The sequence below is a fragment of the Amborella trichopoda genome, chromosome 1 (genome assembly GCF_054954075.1).
Source record: "Amborella trichopoda isolate Santa Cruz 75 chromosome 1, AtrichopodaSantaCruz75HAP2 v2.0, whole genome shotgun sequence".
Lineage (NCBI taxonomy): Eukaryota > Viridiplantae > Streptophyta > Magnoliopsida > Amborellales > Amborellaceae > Amborella > Amborella trichopoda.
The window spans coordinates 5857841-5879564 of NC_142336.1; the positions used below are offsets into that span (position 1 = coordinate 5857841).

Genomic DNA, 21724 nt, shown 5'->3' on the forward strand with positions numbered 1-21724 from the left:
AAAGGATGCTCCTTGAAGTGGAAGAAGACTTATTTCATCTCAATATTCTGTTTTCAAGAATGATTTTCAGTCAGTTCCTGCAGCAATCAATCCCCTTGGAACCCACCCAACCTACCTCTAAAACCTTCATACCAGCAGGAAACAGATGCCACAAGGGTACCCTATTAAATTAAATTCCCAAAGACTTCTACTTCTTGCCCTGTATCAGAGAATGGCTATATGCCCTGTATGCAAAAATGGCTATACCACCAGAGGAGGGACTTCTTTAAAACCTAAATTAAAGTGTTGTTTTGGAACATCAGAGGACTTGGAGATGTTAGCAAGACAAGGGTAATCTCAATGATTGTTAGAAGATGGAAACCCCAAATCATCTTTCCCCAATAAACAAAAATTCCTGTCGTGGATGTCTCGTTTTGTAATTCCTTTTGAGGTTGAGGACCTGTTTTTGCTGGTTTTTCTTCTGTTAGTTTGACAGGAGATTTGTTAATGGTATGGGATCCCTCTTGTGCAAAGGGTTCCAATTTTGATGTAAAAAATATAATGATTTCTGTGTGTTTTAAAGGAGTGGTGGTCAATGTCTTGTATCTATCTATGGCCCAAACTCTCCTATTTAAAGGGAGGACTTTTTAATGAAGAACAATTGTTTCATGCGGGAGGACTTTTAATGAAGAACAATTGTTTCATGCGGGCTGGACTGCATTTTTACAATATGTGGTCCTGAGATATAAAGCATTCATCTTAAGGATGGATGAAAACAGGTGGTCGTTCTAAAAACAATTGTAACTAACGGTCCAAATGTTTTCTTAATATAATATTATTTTTAGTTTTCAATTTATTTTTATTTTTTTTCATATTCATTATCTCAATATTAAAGATTATATATTCTCTAAAAATTATGATCAAATTATTTTTAAAACATATATTTATTGCCAAAGCCCGCATTTCTACAATATGTGGGTTGGCCGCATGCTAACCAATACACAAACTAGGATAATACCATGTATAAGAAGGTTTAATCAGTTTATTCATCAGAATGTACTACTGAAACTTTCAATACAACTCAACCAAAATTTGTGCCCAACATTGATCTTGTATAGGTCACAAATTCCTAGGAAGTTAGATTCCCAAAAGTTGTAGTTAAAGCTCTCCCCAAAGGAAATTAGAATTTAGGGAATTGATGTGGCAGATAGTCAATGCTAATTAGGAAACAATTGAAGATTTCTTTAGAAAAGCATTCGCAACAAATGATAGAATTGAATTCTCTTTGGATATAATCCCATTTTCAAGAATTACATACCAACAGGCATCCATTTTAGAAAGATAGTTCACACTTGATGAAATCAAAGAAGTATTGGTCAACCTCCCTGAGATAAAGCATCCGGTATTCCTTTGGCTTTATTCCAAAGCTTTTGAGATGTAATTAAAAATGATTTACTTTATGTTCCCGGAATTCTATCAAAATGGCAGAGTGAACAAGGCTGTAAACTCTACCTTTGTAGCCTCGTTCCTCAAAAAACAATTGATTAAAACACTCACATAAATTAGACCAATCAGCCTGCTGATGATTCCATATAAGTTTATAGCTTAAGTTATTGCCAACGGACTAAAGACTATTTTGGGAAAGGTCATTAGAGGCCCCTCAATCACATAATGGATAGCATTTAATGGCATAAGAAACGATTCATTCTAGGAAAAGGGATAAAGAGTTAGGGATAGTTTGTAAGCTAGATTTTGAAAAAGCCTATGACATGATTGAACGAGATTATTTGCTACAAATAAAGAGGAGTTTGGATTTTGGAAAATAGTAGAGGTCATGGATTTTAGGATAGCTTTCATTGACTCACTTCTTTATTAATGGTCGATCAGTTGGCTACTTCAGTGAATGAGGGCTTGTTGAAAGGATTCTCAACCTCCCCGAATGGCCATTCTACCCCACTTGCAATATGATGATGACACGCTAATTTTTGGTGAGGCCCCAAATTAAAAACTTGGGGCTTCCCCATATGCTATCAAAATCTCTAGTTTCAAAATAAATCACAAAGACAAAACTGATTTGATTAAATTGTGTATCAAAATCTCTAGTTTCAAAATAAATCACAAAGACAAAACTGATTTGATTAAATTGTGAGGAAACTGATGTAATTATTTGGGTTGCTCGGATGCATTGTAGGACTTCAGCTTGCAAATATCTTGAACTACCGCTGATAAATACTTGACCTTCAAGATCCTTGTGGGAACCCAGTATAGTTGAGAGGTTCAAATTCAAGTAGGATATATGGAAGGCAAGATACCTATCTCTTTGTGGGACAACTACTTTGGTTAAGCCCCCACTATCGAATCTCCCAATATGTATATGTAAATCCAAAGCTAAAATCATTTATCATCTTTTTTTGTACTGCCTTTTTCGGGTCATTTATGGGGCTGCTAAACCTACTCCAATTGCAATTTGTTACACCACGCTCTATTTCTTACCTTCTTTTGTAAAGGTCATTCTTACCTTTGTCGATAAATGTTATTAAATTTGGGGTAAAGTTAGGGGTGGCAATGGACCCGGACCCGAACCCGATCTCAGTCTCTATATGGGTCTAAAAATTGGACCTGGCGGGTTGGGTCCGGGTTCAAATCTTGGACCCGAATACTATTCGGGTCCGGGTCCGGGTCCGGGTCCGGTAATATTTTTTGGGTCCCAATATATGAAATATATTTAAATATAATTAATACATAAATATTTTAACTTTTGGGTCGAGTTCAGGTCTGGGTCCGAGCCTGCGTCCCACACTATATTTTTCAGGTGCAAGTCTGAGTCCGAGTCCCATAACATGTTTGGAGTTCGTCCCACCCCTAGGTATAGCGGTGGCAGCTCTAATCTGGCAGGTTTCGAGGGAAAGAAATAATAGAACATTTGAAAACAAATCTATCTCATTTGCCTATTGAATGCTCAAGAACTTATCTCATATGTAACTAAAGAGACAACATGAGAGTAAGATACCATTGATGGGCTGGGCCAGTCCATGTCCGAGGCCAAGATCGGCTCGGGCTTGGCCCAAAATCACGATTACGACGGCCAAGCCCCCAAAATTGGGCAGGGCCTCATTAATATAGAGAATATTTTCTCTTTCGAATATGTGCAATATGTGAATAGAAAATTTTCTGTCCAGGCCAATGTTAACTTTTGCCTAAATCTGGGCCAGCCCAATAGCCCATGGGCCATCTAGGCCCATTAGCAGCCCTAATACCAAGTAGCTCATGTTAATGTACTTGATGTGATTCGATGTATGTTTTTTCCATACAAATGTGGTGTATTTTGGCTATTATAAATGGACACAGTTTCCATTAGTCCATGTAGAAATGAATCCCTCCTTAAAAATCTATTTTTAACGTGGATTCTTGGACCCAATTTTTAATTATAATCTCTAGCATGGAGATCATGAATATGAAAAAATAAATAAATTTTTATAATTAAAAATAATAAATTTATGAAGAAAACATTTGGACCGTTGTTTTTAGATGGACAAGATGATGGATACTTTATATGCCGGGAGATACAAATGTAGAAATGCGCCCTCCGACATATGGAACAATTTTCCTTATAAATTTTATGACGGTCATGTACATAAGTATAGAGTTTGAATTTGAAAATATAATACCTGTACGGATCATTCTCTTGTTTTGGATGGTAAGGTGCATCATCGGTCTTACTTTTAGTGTTTGAAATCTATAATACAAATTACAACCTAAATAAGGTCAATAAGAAAGATTAGGATGGGCAATGGGCCAGGTGTCCCGGCCCATCTGTCCAACTCTTAAAAACTAGATTATAGGCCACAAAATGAACTATAGCATTGTTCACAAAATGTAGCCTTAGGGCTGGGCTAGGACCAGGGTCCCTTTCAGCTTAGCCCAAGCCGGGAGGTCAGGCTTGAAATGGCCTTGTATGGACGTAGATGAGGTTTAATCTAGTGCTGGTCCAATTAAAATCTGACATGTTGCCAGGATAAAGTAAAAAAAAAAAAAAAAAAGAAGAAGATAAGTCAGCTTTGTTTGGGACAAGCTTCAAGAATTTGAATCCTTAACATCATCAACGAACCTTGAGAAAGAGTAACCCCTAGGGGTGAAGGCTGGGGTCTTTCAATCATCACATATGTAATTGTGATCATGGACAAAATTTCAATTTCTGATGGAAAATGTTTATATAAGGTTGATTCACCTTAAAAATCTAATAAGAAAAGAGTTTTCTAAAGTTCAAAGACATCCCAATTGATCATCTTGACTTTATATATATATATATATATATATATATATATATATATATATATATATATATATATATATATATATATATATATATATATATATATATATATAAAAGAATTTTAAATCTTAAACACAGTTTATTTTGCAACAAGTTACTTAGAGCGTCTAATTTCAAAAATTTTAAGTGTTTATCAGTTTGCACTATTTTTGAAATTTTGACTTTCATAATTAGGGTTGGACATAGATTTTCAAGCCATGGTAAGGTTTTCGACACTGCAAGTATATTTTCCGACAAATTTAGGTAAAGTTAGTCTATCTTGAAATTTTATATAAAAAATTAAAATCACCCAAAAAGCAATTCATACAAAGAAACAAAAATTCTCATATTTCCCTATTATGAAAGGTTGAGCCACAGAAGACATGGAAGTTATTATGAGGAAAAACCTCAAAATGGTCGCCAGTATTTAAATTAGTATTATATTAGTTAATATATGCTTGAAATAATCATTTTAGAAGTCGCTTATCACCGACATTGGCCCCACATTAGTAGCATATAGCCTAGTGGAGCCCATCATTATTACCAAAACTACACGACTCTACCTTTTCATCGCTATGCTTATCTTTGGGTGCGGTTTGTGTAGAGCCGAGGCTCTAAACAGTCGTCCCACCTTCCAATAATTTTGGGAAACGTTTATATAGAGCCGAGGCTCTACTTCAAAACTCTTACTAGAAGAGGTTATTTTGATGCCCAAATATTTTCAAATTGATCATCTCAATACATGGAAATGAGAAAACAAAAGAGTTCAACTTTTGAAAATAGTGTATTTTGTAACGTATTTTTGGACCGTCAATTTTTATGATTTTCTAGTGTTCATAGATTTGTCAATCGACACTGTTTTTGAAACTTTAAACTTTATAAATAAATATAAAAATATATTTTAAGGCTATCACAAAGATTTCCCGTATTGAAACCATATTTCTCGATTCTATTTGAAGGTAGGCCCTTATTTGATTGTTTAGAGCCTAGGCTCTATACAAAACGCACTCAATAGTTATTGGATATTTTCGTGTTAACCTTAAAATATATTTTCATTTTTAATTATAAAATTTAAAGTTTTATAAGTAGTGTAATTCAAACAAATCGATTAAAACTTGAAAATCTTGAGAATTGACGGTCCAAAAAATACATTATAAGATATACTATTTCCAAAACTTGAAATCCATTTTTTTTCTCATGTCCATGCATCTTGATGTCGAGATGATCAATTTGAGGATATTTGGATATCAAAATAACCTCTTTGTGAAATTTTTGAGGTGGGTTCTAATTTGATTGTTTAGAGTCTCGACTCTATATAAACTTTTTCAAAAAAGAATTGTAAAGACACGATGCAATATACAGATTTTATGTGTTCACATATCTCTCATTCACATACAAATACAAACTTATACATTTTATCTCTTAAAAATGTATACAATGAGACCATAAAAATGTATACAATGAGACCATTCATAATCATTTTTAATATTGGGAGGTCATAATCATTATAGACCGTTAGATATGAAATAGGTGGTTGAAGATATGTAATTGAGGGAGGACAATGTCCAAAATAAATTTTCTCAAATGTTGAGACACATTTCAATCTATTAAATTTTACATCCATTGATAAAAAATGATTCGTTAAGCAAAATAAATGGTCTTACATTATGCAATCCCTTATCTCTCTTTCTCTCGCACAACCGGTAAAATACAAACATTTGAATTTCATTTGTTCTTTTTCTTTCCTTTTTTCTTTCTTTAGGTAGTTTGGCAGTCGGATTCGAACTTCAATTACATAGTCTTAATTGCATACTTTCAAATCCAAGCTTTGTACTTTCAATCATTATTGGAGTCTTTCTTTCAACTATTTAGGATCAACTACACTGATACGTTACTTCTACCATCTTCCTCCAACATTTTATTTAGTGATGGATTTTGGATAAAAAATTATAGAGATTGATAATTTCAATGAAAATTCAATATTTTTTGTGCTCCAAAAACAAAACATGTTTTAGTACTTATTTTCAGTGATTTAAAATGTATTTTACATATAAATCCCTAAATTCTGTCCATAAACTTAGGTGCATTTACTGCGCACTTTTCACTTAGATTTCAACTCTAGTGTTCATTATCTTTCTCTCTCTAAAAAGAATCACTCTCTCTCTCTCTCCAATTCTTCTGACGTGTCATCCAGTTGTCTCTCCTATGTGGTCCCAACATAAGGCCAGTCCCATGTCGGGCCCACTATATCCATCACGTGTACGGATCCACGTTTAAACCACGTCATCAAACTACCCCGGTTTCTAAAACCGTTCTTCTGCTGCAAAATCCAAGAAAACCGCCTTAGTCCACGATCTTTAAGATCTAACTGGTTAGGCATTAGTGGTTTTCGGGAAAAAAGAAGAAGAAAAAGAGAAGGGAAAAGGGAGAAAAAAAGAGGGGAAAAGGGGAAAAATGGGAAACGCTAACGGGAGAGAGGGCGGAGAAGGAGACATGGCCGGAAAAGACGCTGGAGTTGACTTTCCGGCGGGTTTTCTGGCGGATTCCGATAGGCTTGCGAGGCCATTGTTGTCGGAATCTATGGGGAATACGCCTACTGAGAGCCCCCGACGGTCACGATCGCCCCTCATGTTTGCTCCTCAGGTGATCCTCACCGTCCGATCTAATGTCTGTTATTTTCTTTTGAATTTGATCTGGTGTCTTTTCTTTTGTTCTTCCTTTATTGATAGAAATTGTTTTTTTTTCTTTTGTTTTTATGGCATTATTTTTTGTTTTTTGGTGTGCTTTGTGGTTTTTTGACCGATAGTTGGGTCAAATGGGTGGTTTTAGTTCCTTTTCCCCCCCTTTTTTTTTTTTTTCCATTTTTGATATAGTTCTGAAGTGATTCTAGAGCAAAATTTTGGGGTGGTTTTTTGTTTTTCTTTTCCAGATCGATTGTGTGTTTTCTTATTTCTGGTAAGCTTGCTAATACTTGGAATTAATGTACAAAAATTATTTATGGAGAATTGAATATTCAGAAAAACCGTTTTTTTTTTTTTTTTTAATTTTCCGTGGAGCATCGATGTGGAAAGTTTGTGATGTTGAGTTTTATCCCAAGATTTTTTATTTATTTTTGATGTTGAGTATTTTTTAATTTGTAGCAGGCGAAAATATGGGCAAATGGCGTGGTTCTCCCTTTTCTCTTTGTTCTCTAGCTAGTGACCGGTTTTTCTTTCTTGGTTAACTTTTATATAAATAAACTATGTTAAATAATTATGATTACACGGTTGATATCTATAAGTTCTCGTTCTTTTGTTCTGAAGTGCATGAATCTGAAAGTTGGAATTAACCAGTTGAGGATTACCTTTTGTGATTTCCTTCTTCTCTCTTTTTTTCTTTTTCTTTTTGGGATATTTTTCAATTTGATGTTGGGTTTTGTTTCAGGATGAGGTTTTATTTATTTATGAGGAACTAATGTGCAGAGATTAATCTATATGGATGTTTTTTAATTTAGTTTTGGATCATCGATGCGGATCGTTTACATTTATAGCAGGTGATATTATGAGCAGATGGCCTGGCTTTCCATTCTTTCTCTGTTCTCTTGTTAATGGCCCGGTCTTTTGTTCTTAATCTTGAAGGAAATGTAATGGAAGGAATCATGATGAATGTTTTATGGTTGATTGCTATTTATTCTTGTTTCTTTAAAGTGTATGATTTTGCAATTCGGAATTACGTGATTGAGGATTACCATTTAGGTCCGAAATAATTTACATGTTTTGAACTTAACATTATTTCCTTTTTCATTTTTCTCCTTAATGAAGCTAAGTCACAGGTCTTTATAAGTTATTGTGCGTATGGTTTTCGGAGTCCTTGTAATTTATGTTGATGGCATGCCCATTCTTAAAACAATGGTTGCAGGAAAAATGTGATGTTTCTTTCAATTTCGGCTTCTCAACCATTGCGACGACCTTTAACAATGAAGCTTTACCACCTCCGTGGGCAATTAGAAATGTGAACACTGATTTCAAATTCAAGAGGACTTGTCTTTGTCCCACAACTTATTTGGATATTTTTCTCTTTTTTCCTGAAGAAACATAGCTAAGGCTGTAATCATGGTTAAATACTTAAATAGCTTCAAGAGATTGAAATACAGTTCACTCAATTGCAAGGCAGGAGTTTGAAGATTCTTTTTTGTCCGTAAGGTGGGTAGGGTAGAAAGACTAGTTGATACGGGTTATGGTTGATACGGGTTATGGTCACCCTCAATGGCCTTAAGATTATTGATTCTAATTGATGCCTTATACTGCATTTAAAAAATATGGGCATTATCTCATTGCATGTATAAATTCAAAAGATGGCTATAGATTTCCAACTGAGCTAAAAAAAGAAGACTATTGATATCTGATGCTTATCCACTTTGCAAATACTTAATGCTGCAAACAAAATAACTTGGATCTTTGGTGTTCAGAAGCGATGAGAAATGCAACTTGTTGACATTGTATTCTTAAATAACTTGGACCTTTGGTGTTTAGGAGCCATGAGACATGCAACTTACTGACATTGGATTCTTCTATCAAATTACGATCAGTGCATGTTCCGTTGGATAGGATCCATTACCTGCATCCCAAGTTGCATCTTTCAAGATATGGATGGATGGCTTGATGACATATAGTAAATTAGTCCTCATGATTGCTTCTCTGGAAACATTGAATAGTTCCAGTTCCATTGAGGTATTATTAGCTACAATTAGTGGGAAATGTGGGTCTCACATCCTCATATGTTTGATACCAAATATCTCAAGGATTAACCATAGAAATAAACACTTTAGCTTTTTATAGACTTTTGATTATTGCTGAAACTGAGGCTCACTCATATTCAGGGAAAGATTATAACTGAATGCTAAAACATTTACGTGCACTCTTATTTGGTGATATGGAGTACAGACGAAAAAATAAATATGACATTACCATACTTGCCTTGGATTAAGTTGATGTGTAATGTGTAACTTCTGACTGATCAGAAGTCATTTACTGAAAAATCATACATATCTCAAATGTCATATCATTGCTGCATGTGGTGAACTGATATCTGCGATGCTGACCTGGTTTCTTTTCCTTTTATTCATTCTTTATTTTCCTTGGAAGGGATTTCTATTAAGACTAAGAACCTTAACTTTTACCAAAAGTTGGTCTGTTTGGACAGTTGGGTTATGCCTGGGTCACAAGTATGCAGTTACGATTGCAGCATTCTGTCATTCTTGGATATATTAGCTTTCATTATTCTAATTGTGTAGCATATTAAAAAAAAAAAAGAAAAATTGTGTTGATTGTTATAGCAGACATCTAGGTAGGTTTAAGGAATTGAGAAGGCCTGCAACAACGGTAAAATCCATGTATCCTGTGTCTATATTAGTGAAGGAAAACTCCCTATGGTATAAGCTTTTCTGACAATTTAAAAAATGACTCAAGTTCCTCAATGACAATTCAAGTAGCCCTTGAGTATCTTATTCTGCCAAAAGAAGCTTACTGAGAATAAGTTGTTCTACTAGGAAGTTGAAGATGTATACACCAGTTTCAATCGCCTCAAATCTTTCCTTTATCTATCTTTTCTCTGTCTTATTTTTATGTTTTCCATACTTTTAGTTTATATTACGATGTACTTGCTCTAAAATAGTCTATATTTTGAGATAATTTTCAGATGCCCATCGCTCCATTACAGAGGGCTTCTGATCTTCCTCTAGCTCTTGGTCAGTCATGGGTGAACAACCATCATGGAACTGAAGATGTGCCACAGGAAAATGGAATCGCGACCTTGATTACATGGAATCATGGGGGCAATAATGTTGTAGTGGAAGGATCGTGGGACAATTGGATGTCTAGGTACGCCTTTACCGGATATCGAGGGAACTTGTTCTCATTGAATCATGGCCCTATTAGTATGCTTCTTTTTCCATATGGCCCTATTAGTATGCTTCTTTTTCCATATGAAACAAATCAACACATTCAAAACAATACCATATCTGTATATCCACGTTTGTACATGTATGATGTTCAGATGTTTGTGTTTTGTATCGACATCATCGTCGTCATCGTCGCATCATCAGAGCCTCTTCCCAACTAAGAGCCATACCTTTAGTGAGGCTATAAGTCCTCATATCTTTTCTCACTACTTCTGTCTGTCTGGCCCTATCCCTTGTCTTTTTTAAGCTTTCAACTTCCACTAGCTCCCACCTCTTAAGAAGTGTTGTACTAGTTCTGTGCCACACATGACCAACCCACTTAAGTCTACTTTCTGTCTTTTTATCGCCTATTGGTGCCACACCTAAATTCTCTCGAAGGTATTCATTTCTAATTCTATCCCTTCTTGTCTTGCCACCCATTCATCTCAACATCCTCATCTCAAATACACTAAATCTATAGGTATGGTGTTTCTTGACAGCCCAACATTTCGCTGCATAAAGCAAAGCTTGTCTAACAATTGCCCTATAGAACTTGTCCTTTAGCTTCATTGCTATGCAGTGATCATATGAAACTCCGGTTGCACATCTCCACTTCTCCCACTCAACTCTAATTCTATGTGCATCATCTTCCTCAATCCCTCTATTTTTCTGGATTATCGACCCACTTATGTGTTTTATATGCATATATAAATTTGTATGTTATTTTGCCAATTTACTAGGCTTTTATTCTTTTAGAACACAAAAAAGGAAAGACAGGGTTTTTACAACTATGCAACTTTTTAATGTGAAAACTGCAGGACGACTTTGCAGAGAGCAGGAAAGGATCATGTCTTGCTGTTTGTTCTCCCGTCTGGGGTTTACCACTACAGGTTTATAGTGGACGGAGAATGGAGATACATTCCAGAACTTCCTTATGAAACTGATGAGATGGGTCATCTTTCTAATGTCCTTGATGTTCATGTAAGTGTCTCTTCTCCCTACCTCCATGCTCATACATATATACATAGTTACATACATACATGCATACACCTCTCTCTCTCTCTTAAGTTGTGTCATGTCAGGCGCATGGTGCTTTTTGAGGGAAAAAGGAACAAAAAGATAGAAGTTCATTAAAAACTAGATAAAATTAGGAAGATAGAAGTCAAAGACAAAGGAAACTGAAAACAAATGAAATGCAACAGGTTAAATGAGATTATGTAACCAACAATTTGATTGGTCCAGGAAGGACAGGCTTGAAGAGGGCTAAAGGAGACACAAACCAGAACAAAAGGGAAGACATCAAAAAATAAATAAAAAAATGAAATGCGTAATAGACATGGATGTGCTTTTTCTTTTTTTGCAAAGAACATGGATGTGCTTTTTCTTTTAGACATCAAGGGCATGCATGGGTTTTGACTTTTGTGGAAGGATATCAAAAGCTGTTGAGGACGAATTTCAGATGATTAAACCACCAGTTTGGTTCTGCTTTAGTAACTTTCCTGGAAAAGACCATTGGCTCAAGGACACAACACACTGATCCAAAGCATGAATAAATAAGAGCATGCTCTCATTTACTTTTGTGATACATGCTTATGTTGGTCTGCATTTGTTCAAGGTTACAACACACTGATATAGACTTGAATAAATAGATCATTTATATATGATTGACCACTCACATGTACCCACATCAATGCATGCATATGCTTTGCTGCCATTAACTCATGGATGCAGCATACTGTTTTAACCATGATAAGGAGATTGGTATTTGAGCCCAATGCTCTTGCTATTTGCGCTCTTCTTTATGCTATTCCCACTTGAAACAAGTGTTGTAATTTTAAAAGCCTCATGGTTGAAATCTCCACCCATGTACGGAAGTGCAGATGCCAAGACATTAACCCAATCACAACCCTATACCTGATACATTCATCATTTATGCATGCTTGCATGTATATATACGTACTTTTATCATTTATACATGCATACTCATACACAACATTCATATATGCACATATGCATGTATGAACGTGAATGCATTTATACAACATTCATACATTTATGCGTGAATGCTTTCATGCCGACATCCATAATGCAAGCCTACATGTGCAAGTTCATGAATGGATGCATGCGTACATTTTATGAGTATCTTAGTTGAGTGTCAATGCGAAGGAACACGTGCCCGAGAGTGTTGAAAGTGTGTCAGAGTTTGAGGCACCGCTATCACCTGACTCGAGCTACGACCAGCCATTCCCAGTCATGGCAGACTTTGCAAAGGAGCCACCAATGGTCCCACCTCACCTTCATCTAACAGTGTTGGGCATGAGAAATCAATCAGATGCATCACATACCACATCGAGGCCCCATCATGTAGTTCTCAACCATCTTTTTTTTGAGAAGGGGTGGGCTTCTCAGTCCCTTGTGGCTCTTGGCTTGACTCACCGGTTTCAAAGCAAATATGTCACTGTTGTCCTCTACAAGCCTTTGAGGAGGTGAAGTCATCCTATCTTTCTTTTTTGTTCAAGTGCCAGAGAAGGTGAATTCTTGTTGTAAATAATCAGTTCGTCTTTGGGCCTTTTTCTTTCTTTTTGTTTTTTTGCCCTTTTTCTTGTGGATCTCTGTGATTTTCTTCTAAGCTTGCAAATCTGATGGTTTTACAGGAAGAGCAATCTGTCAATAGATCAACTTTCTTTTCGTTTTTCTTTTTGTTTCTATTTTTTTTCTTGACACTACGTGTTGGTTGAGCCATCAAATGAGTTTTGATTGCCTGTGGATTTCCTGAGTAGTGGGTGAAGATATTTTAGTGCAACTCAAGAGGAAATAGTGATGCCTCTTAGTGTACAAGTATAACGGGCTGACAGAATTTTGGTTATTAATAAGGTTTGAAATGTTGGGCTTGTTAAATTTCTCTGTTGAAAATGAGGGGACTTGCAGTCCATTTGTGCAACAGATTGATCTGTCCATGACTTTTTCCCTTTTTGTTCACATTTTCTGATCATTTATGTTGGAAAAAAGTTTATGTAAGGTTGTAACCTTAAAATGTAGAATTACAGATACACCTCAAAAATCCATCAGCAAATATTGATTTAATGTTGAAAACCGCTCTAATTGATCATCTTGACAATGAGATGTATGAACATGAAAAAAAAAAACATTTCAAGTCCCACAAATAGTGCATGTTGCAACACATTATCTATTTTCAAGATTTTCATATCTTTATAGATCTATATGATTTTAACCATTTTTGGAGATATAAATTTTAGAAGTAAATATGAAAATAGATTTTGAGATAATCTTAAGAATTTTTTACATCAACATTACATATTATAATAAAAATTGGAGACGCACCTTAATTGGATTGTTTAAGGTTGCAACCTTATAGAAACCGCACCTTTTATGTTGGAGTCCTTACTTCATATTTATAGCTGAGTTGCGGTGGTTGAGTTGCGGTAGCTGCAGTTATATTTATTCGCATCATTTTATTTTTTATTCACATCATGTTATATTTAGTTTTTAGGCTACTTATTTTGCTTTTGATATATATATATATATATATTTTGAACGTTTACTTTTGATATATGTTTGTTTATACTCTATCGTTCATCATCATAGTCTTTTTCCAATTAATTGGTGTTGGCTATACGGATCTTAGTCGATCATTCTGCTCTATTAAAGGATATAGCTTCAGTGAGGTTTTAAGTCTCCATATTTTTGTGGGGAATGCCCTAGCATAAGCAAATATCGTAGGTTCAAGACTCATAATACGTTTTGGCAAAATTTTATATTGGCTGTCTATTTAACGTAACCTAGCTTTTTTTACCTAGACATGAGACGGTTTAAGAAAAAATTTAAGATCCTCACCTTTCATAGACCTCACCTTTCATAGACCACGTGTATACTCTATTATTAAAGTGTCACAAGACTAAAGGGAACTTATGGCTAGAGACGATTTGGGGCAACCGACCTAGATATTGGAAGAGTTTGTAAAGTATGGTTTTTTTTTTCTTTAAGCCAATCTCTTGTTTAGCAAACCTCAATTGATACTTTCCCCAATTTAGGCTCACATAACTCTGCTTATCTCCCTACCATGGGGATTGAGAAATGGGTTTGGGATATACTATATAAATATACTGAGGAATTGAGAGATTTGAAGAGCACAAAGAGATAAATAGAGAAGGGTGTGGTTTGTATTGAGCCAAGGCTCTAAACAATCAAATTAGAGCTCATTGTTGAGAAATGTGGTATTAATATTGGAAATATTTGTGATAGCTTTAAAATATACTTTTATCTTTAATTATAAAATTTAAAGCTTAAAAAATAGTGTATATCGAACAATCTATGAAAATCTTGAAAATGGATGGTTCAAAAATACATTACAAGATGGGTATTTCCAAAATTTGAAATCCATTTTTTTCTCTTGTATATGCATCTTGATATCAAGATGATCAATTTGAGGATTAAGCATCAAAATAACCTCTTCTAATAAATTTTTTGAGGTGGACTCTAATTTGATTGTTTAGAGCCTTAGCTCTATATAAACTTTTTCCAGTAGGTAATCACTCAATCACCGTATTTTGCTTTTGAAGAACTTCTAAAGTATCGATGAGAAAATATGTGGTGAAGAGAGAATATTGAAATGTATAGAGATCGAGGGTTTTCAGGAGCGAGATGAAATTCAAACGTATTGTGCTTTGGAAACCCGACTCATCTCTTTCGGTTTGCACTCTTTATCCCAATTCAACTAATTTTCTCGTCTTTTTTTTTCTCCATCTTTCTCGGCATCCAACTCTACTTTGGGAAGGAAAATATCTCTTGCTCTCTCCATCTTTCTCGACATCCAACTCTACTTTGGGAAGGAAAATATCTCTTGCTCTCTCTCGAACTCTGAACGTACACTGAATACACCAGGGTTATCAACATCAGATTGGCCAATAAGCCAATGAGGGGTTTGGTCTCAGTGGTCAAACCAATCAAATGAATTTTAAAAAAAAGTACAAAAAAAAATAGATATAATAATTTAAAAATATGAAAGGTGTTAATTTCCCTGAGGGTTTATTTGGGATTATAGTTGCAAGAATGGAGGACATAACTTTTTGCCTTAATTTATATACAATTATATATTAAAAAATATATAATAACCATTTACCCCAACTAATGTAATTAAAAGTATTTCAAAATAATATCTTATATAATTATTATTTAACCCCGATAGAATCATCAGGCCTTTCGTGAATGAAAGCTAAGCCTGGCCTACACATGCTCAAACTGAATTCTCCAATTATTTACTATAATGCTGGGGTAGTTAATTATACGTGGGTAGTGTTGAGGATTGATGTCTTGTATTATGAGAAAATAGATCTGTTCAGGTAAAGTCAAAATGGTAACTCCGAAGGATCGTTAAAAGGGCGGAGGAGTGTCCAGCGCATGCAGACTTGGTTGACTCGTCCCTTGCGGGGGTCATTGAGGAAAATTTTGGATATCCGTACATGGGGATTCGATATATCTGGGATTCGATATATATCTGTACTTGAAGTATTTCGAAAATTTGTAGCATCTATCTGGGACTCGATATATAGTGTTGTGACTCGATATACATTGTAGTGATTTAATATATATTGTTGCGACTCGATATACATTGTAGCGATTCAATATATATTGTTACGATGAGGGGTTCATTTAGGGTTAAGGGAAAAACGTACATTTCTTTGTAATCAGAGAGAAAAGAGAGGAGTGAGGAAGAGAGTTATTGTAACCCTACTCTCCATTGCCAGTCAAGAAGCTCTCATCTCCCGTGGACTTAGTCACGTTGCTGAACCACATATATATTTGCATTGTTGTTGATTGTCTTTTTTTTTTGTATTTGTTTCTTCTTTCTTGTTTTAGTGGGTTGCTTTTAATTTCTACAAATTGATATAAGAACTTACCAGGTTATTATGTGTTCTGAGGATTGCTACCATGATGACAGGAAAGGGCTCCAACGTTGAGTATGACATTGAGAGGTTCAATGGAAAGAACAATTTCACCTTTTAGCTACGAATGATGAAAGATCTTCTAATACAGCAAGGTCTGGCTAAAGCTTTGCTAGGGAAATCGAAGAAACCAGCAAAGATAGACGATGAAGAGTGGTAAGAGATGGAGGAAAATGCGGTAAGTGTGATTCGTCTGAATCTCTCAGATGACGTTTTGCGTTATGTGGTGGATCTCGAAACTACTATAGAGGTTTGAACAAAACTCGAGAGTATTTATATGACGAAATATCTGACGAACAAGTTGTTCTTGAAGAAGCAGTTGTATTCTCTTCAGATGGAAGAAAGCTGTCACACCCTAAGAATTTACAGTACTGATATTCCTGAGATGTGACAGTCAAATCATATATACATCTCTTGATAGGATAAATTTACATTGACGAATTCTTACAAAGTAAAAAAAAGCTTAGACACAACTACAATATCTTCCAAAGTTGATCATGACGAGGACACAAAATGAATCCGCAGTTATCCTGAAAAAATGTTTACCATAGTTTGATGAGTTTTGCTACTCAGTAAGTGATCATCATAATCCTAAAAATAATCATGATTGAAAGATATCAATATTTTCCAAAATGAGCTCTATTAACAGAAATGCATCAACAATTTTACTTTCAATAAATGCATAATTAAGTATAATTCGAATAATTGAAATGCTTATAACACTTTTAACGATAGTACATAATTCAAAGGATTTCACAAAATACCCTACTGACGTCCCAAGTAGGTCACCTATATACCCCATCAGCGTCCTGATGGGTCCACTTAATCCCTATCGGCGTCTCAGATAGGTCCACTTAATCCCTGCAGGTCCACTTATACCTCACCGGTGTACCGGATAAGTCCACTTAATCCCTACCGGTGTCCCAGATAGGTCCACTTATACCTCACCGACGAACCGGATGAGTCCACTTGCATACTTAAATTATTTCTAACTCTCTTTAAACATTCGAAAGCAGCAATATCATGTACTCAACATATCACTGAAATCATTAATATGAATTTCACTTAAACCATTAATAACAGTCACTTTCTATAACATTTCAAAAATAACCACTCAAATATTTTGGGCTCAAATTTAGAAAGGTAGCAGTTTGTAAAGGCATTCTAGCATAATTGCCAATTTAATATGTATAGAAAAACTCTTATAAAAATTCAAGAATACGGAATTATCACAATTTATGGAATATCAATTCACAAATAAACATTTTACAACAATACTATAATCAATTGCAAAAATGTCAATTTTTAAATAATACGGCAGTCATTTGCACATGAATTTTACAATGTCTAAATATTCAAAACAGTAGAAAGAAATATCACAATTTTACTAAAAGCAGAAATATCACATTTATTTCTAACAATAGACAAGAAAAATAAATAAATTTATTTTTCTAATTTACAGCATTCAAAATTTCTAACATAGATAAAATATCACAATTTTTATTAAAAAGATTATTTTTCAAGATAATGAGGTCACGTGCGCATAAAATTTATCGCGCCTAAAATTCATGATAATAAGCAGAAATAATTATTTCATTTTATTTTTAAAAAGAATGGATTATTTTTCGAGACAATGAGGTCACTTACACACAAAACTGATAAAATAAAGAGCCTAGACCGAAATATCACTATTTATTAAAAATAAACTATTTTTCAGAAAGACGATGTCACTTACACACAAAACTTATAAAATAAAGATCCTAGACGGAAATATCACTATTTATTAAAAATAGACTATTTTTCAGAAAGACGATGTCACTTACACACAAAACTTATAAAATAAAGATCCTAGATGGAAATATCACTATTTATTAAAAATAGACTATTTTTCAGAAAGACGATGTCACTTACACACAAAACTTATAAAATAAAGATCCTAGACGGAAATATCACTATTTATTAAAAATAGACTATTTTTCAGAAAGACGATGTCACTTACACACAAAACTTATAAAATAAAGATCCTAGACGGAATTATCACTATTTATTAAAAATAGATTATTTTTCAGAAAGACGATGTCACTTACACACAAAACTTATAAAATAAAGATCCTGGACGGAAATATCACTATTTATTAAAAATAGACTATTTTTCAAGAAGACGATGTCACTTACACATAATTATTTGAGAGGGAGCTTCCGATAAAAAAATTCGGTTCGAGAGAGAAGTTCACTATGTTTCGACCAGAGAGAGATCTCAAAATTTTGTTTTAGGGTGGGAGTGCTCACATCCCCTATTTAAATTCTTATAACGTATTATTATATTATTTTCTTACGCTCTACCTTATACCTGAAGTGTCGCGTTAAAAGCAGACTTTTATCGTACGAAAACCACGTCCGCTAAAGGACGCTGCCAGCTGCAAGTAGCAGGAGGCAAAAACGGGCAAAGGAAAAAGTAAAGGCAAAGCAAAACTTAGTCCAAAGCAAAAGTTTTTGAAAACAGTGATAGTCCCCAAGGACCATCATACTCAAACAGAACATCACCTATTTATAAGCATATTTTCTCTTCTTTTTTTTTTTTTTTTCAGAAGTTTAGGATTGTTACATTCTTCCCCCCTTAAAGAAATTTAGTTCTCTAAATTTGTGTACCTGATTATTGAAAAATATTTTTAAATTTCTTAAAAATCTTAAACCTATTGCTCTGATACCATAATTGTCACACCCCAAGAATTTACAGTACTGATATTCCTGAGATGTGATAGTCAAATCATATATACATCTCTTGATAGGACAAATTTACACTGACGAATTCTTACAAAGTAAAAAAAAGCTTAGACACAACTACAATATCTTCCAAAGTTGATCTTGACGAGGACACAAAATGAATCCGCAGTTATCCTGAAAAAATGTTTACCATAGTTTCATGAGTTTGGCTACTCAGTAAGTGATCATCATAATCCTAAAAATAATCATGATTGAAAGATATCAATATTTTCCAAAATGAGCTCTATTAACAGAAATGCATCAACAATTTTACTTTCAATAAATGCATAATTAAGTATAATCCGAGTAATTGAAATGCTTATAACACTTTTAACGATAGTACATAATTCAAAGGATTTCACAAAATACCCTACTGGCGTCCCAAGTAGGTCACCTATATACCCCATCAGTGTCCTGATGGGTCCACTTAATCCCTATCGGCGTCCCAGATAGGTCCACTTAATCCCTGCAGGTCCACTTATACCTCACCGGCGTACCAGATGAGTCCACTTAATCCCTATCGGCGTCCCAGATAGGTCCACTTATACCTCACCGGCGAACCAGATGAGTCCACTTGCATACTTAAATTATTTCTAAATCTCTTTAAACATTCGAAAGCAGCAATATCATGTACTCAACATATCACTGAAATCATTAATATGAATTTCACTTAAACCATTAATAACAGTCACTTTCTATAACATTTCAAAAATAACCAATCAAATATTTTGGGCTTAAATTTAGAAAGGTAGCAGTTTGTAATGGCATTCTAGCATAATTGCCAATTTAATATGTATAGAAAAACTCTTATAAAAATTCAAGAATACAGAATTATCACAATTTATGGAATATCAATTCACAAATAAACATTTTACAACAATACTATAATCAATTGCAAAAATGTCAATTTTTAAATAATACGGCAGTCATTTGCACATGAATTTTACAATGTCTAAATATTCAAAACAGTAGAAAGAAATATCACAATTTTACTAAAAGCAAAAATATCACATTTATTTCTAACAATAGACAAGAAAAATAAATAAATTTATTTTTCTAATTTACAGCATTCAAAATTTCTAACATAGATAAAATATCACAATTTTTATTAAAAAGATTATTTTTCAAGATAATGAGGTCACGTGCGCATAAAATTTATCGCGCCTAAAATTCATGATAATAAGCAGAAATAATTATTTCATTTTATTTTTTAAAAGAATGGATTATTTTTCGAGACAATGAGGTCACTTACACACAAAACTGATAAAATAAAGAGCCTAGACCGAAATATCACTATTTATTAAAAATAGACTATTTTTCAGAAAGACGATGTCACTTACACACAAAACTTATAAAATAAAGATCCTAGACGGAAATATCACTATTTATTAAAAATAGACTATTTTTCAGAAAGACGATGTCACTTACACACAAAACTTATAAAATAAAGATCCTAGATGGAAATATCACTATTTATTAAAAATAGACTATTTTTCAGAAAGACGATGTCACTTACACACAAAACTTATAAAATAAAGATCCTAGACGGAAATATCACTATTTATTAAAAATAGACTATTTTTCAGAAAGACGATGTCACTTACACACAAAACTTATAAAATAAAGATCCTGGACGGAAATATCACTATTTATTAAAAATAGACTATTTTTCAAGAAGACGATGTCACTTACACATAATTATTTGAGAGGGAGCTTCCGATAAAAAAATTCGGTTCGAGAGAGAAGTTCACTATGTTTCGACCAGAGAGAGATCTCAAAATTTTGTTTTAGGGTGGGAGTGCTCACATCCCCTATTTAAATTCTTATAACGTATTATTATATTATTTTCTTACGCTCTACCTTATACCTGAAGTGTCGCGTTAAAAGCAGACTTTTATCGTACGAAAACCACGTCCGCTAAAGGACGCTGCCAGCTGCAAGTAGCAGGAGGCAAAAACGGGCAAAGGAAAAAGTAAAGGCAAAGCAAAACTTAGTCCAAAGCAAAAGTTTTTGAAAACAGTGATAGTCCCCAAGGACCATCATACTCAAACAGAACATCACCTATTTATAAGCATATTTTCTCCTCTTTTTTTTTTTTTTTTTCAAGAGTTTACGATTGTTACAAAAGCACAGATTTGCTTGAACATCTCAGCGAGTTCAACCAGAGAATAAGCCAGTTAGCAAGCTTTGAGGTCAAAATCGAGAATGAAGGAAAGGCCCTACTTCTGTTATCTTCACTTTCAGGATCATACGATCACCTAGTTACGACTCTACTGTACAAGAAGGAGACTCTTGAGATGGACGAAGTCACTGGTACTTTTATGTCAAACGAGACAAGAAAGAAGACTAACAATATTAAATCTCAAGGAGAAGGTTTCTTTGAAAAATACAAAGAGAGTCATGAAAGGGGCAAATCAAATCAAAGGAGATCAGAAAGCAGAAGTTAGTCAAAATCGAAGAGGAAGGACAAGTTTATTTGTTATTACTGCAAAAAAGAATGTCATATGAGGAGAGATTGCTAGAAAATAAATGAGGATATAAAGAGAATAGAGACATGAAAAAAATTTGATGAAGTTAGCATGACTGATAGCTCTGACAGAGTTGATAGAGATCTTCTCTCTATATCTTCAAGTAAGAATCAATTTATTAATTCTTAGATTTTAGATTTTAGATGTTCTTTTCATATGTGTCCAAATAGAAACTAGTTCGAAACCTACAAATCATATAGTGGTGGGTCTGTTCTAATAGGGATGATGTAGTATGTAAAACCATTGGAATATGAACTATCAA

The 21724-nt window shown here is 34.2% G+C and overlaps 1 protein-coding gene across 2 annotated transcripts; it reads left to right on the plus strand.

The window, feature by feature from the left end:
• Positions 1–6675: 6675 nt before the first annotated feature.
• AKINBETA1 (5'-AMP-activated protein kinase beta-2 subunit protein) lies at positions 6676–13106 on the plus strand. Of its 2 annotated transcripts, none has more exons than XM_011622098.3 (4): positions 6676–6934; positions 9968–10149; positions 11027–11189; positions 12375–13106. In XM_011622098.3, the coding sequence occupies exons 1-4, from the start codon at positions 6746–6748 to the stop codon at positions 12696–12698; spliced, it is 858 nt and encodes a 285-aa protein (XP_011620400.1). In that variant the 5' UTR covers positions 6676–6745; the 3' UTR covers positions 12699–13106. The 2 variants fall into 2 exon arrangements, with proteins under 2 accessions (XP_011620400.1, XP_088715049.1); XM_088858923.1 differs by lacking the exon at positions 6676–6934 and adding an exon at positions 7042–7246.
• Positions 13107–21724: the final 8618 nt, after the last annotated feature.

Coding starts and splice junctions, on each gene's coding strand:
- AKINBETA1 (XM_011622098.3), top strand. CDS start 6,746: ATGGGAAACGCTAACGGGAGAGAGGGCGGAGAAGGAGACATGGCCGGA. Junction 6,935..9,967: donor CCCTCATGTTTGCTCCTCAG/GTGATCCTCACC, acceptor GATAATTTTCAG/ATGCCCATCGCTCCATTACA. Junction 10,150..11,026: donor TGGGACAATTGGATGTCTAG/GTACGCCTTTAC, acceptor TGAAAACTGCAG/GACGACTTTGCAGAGAGCAG.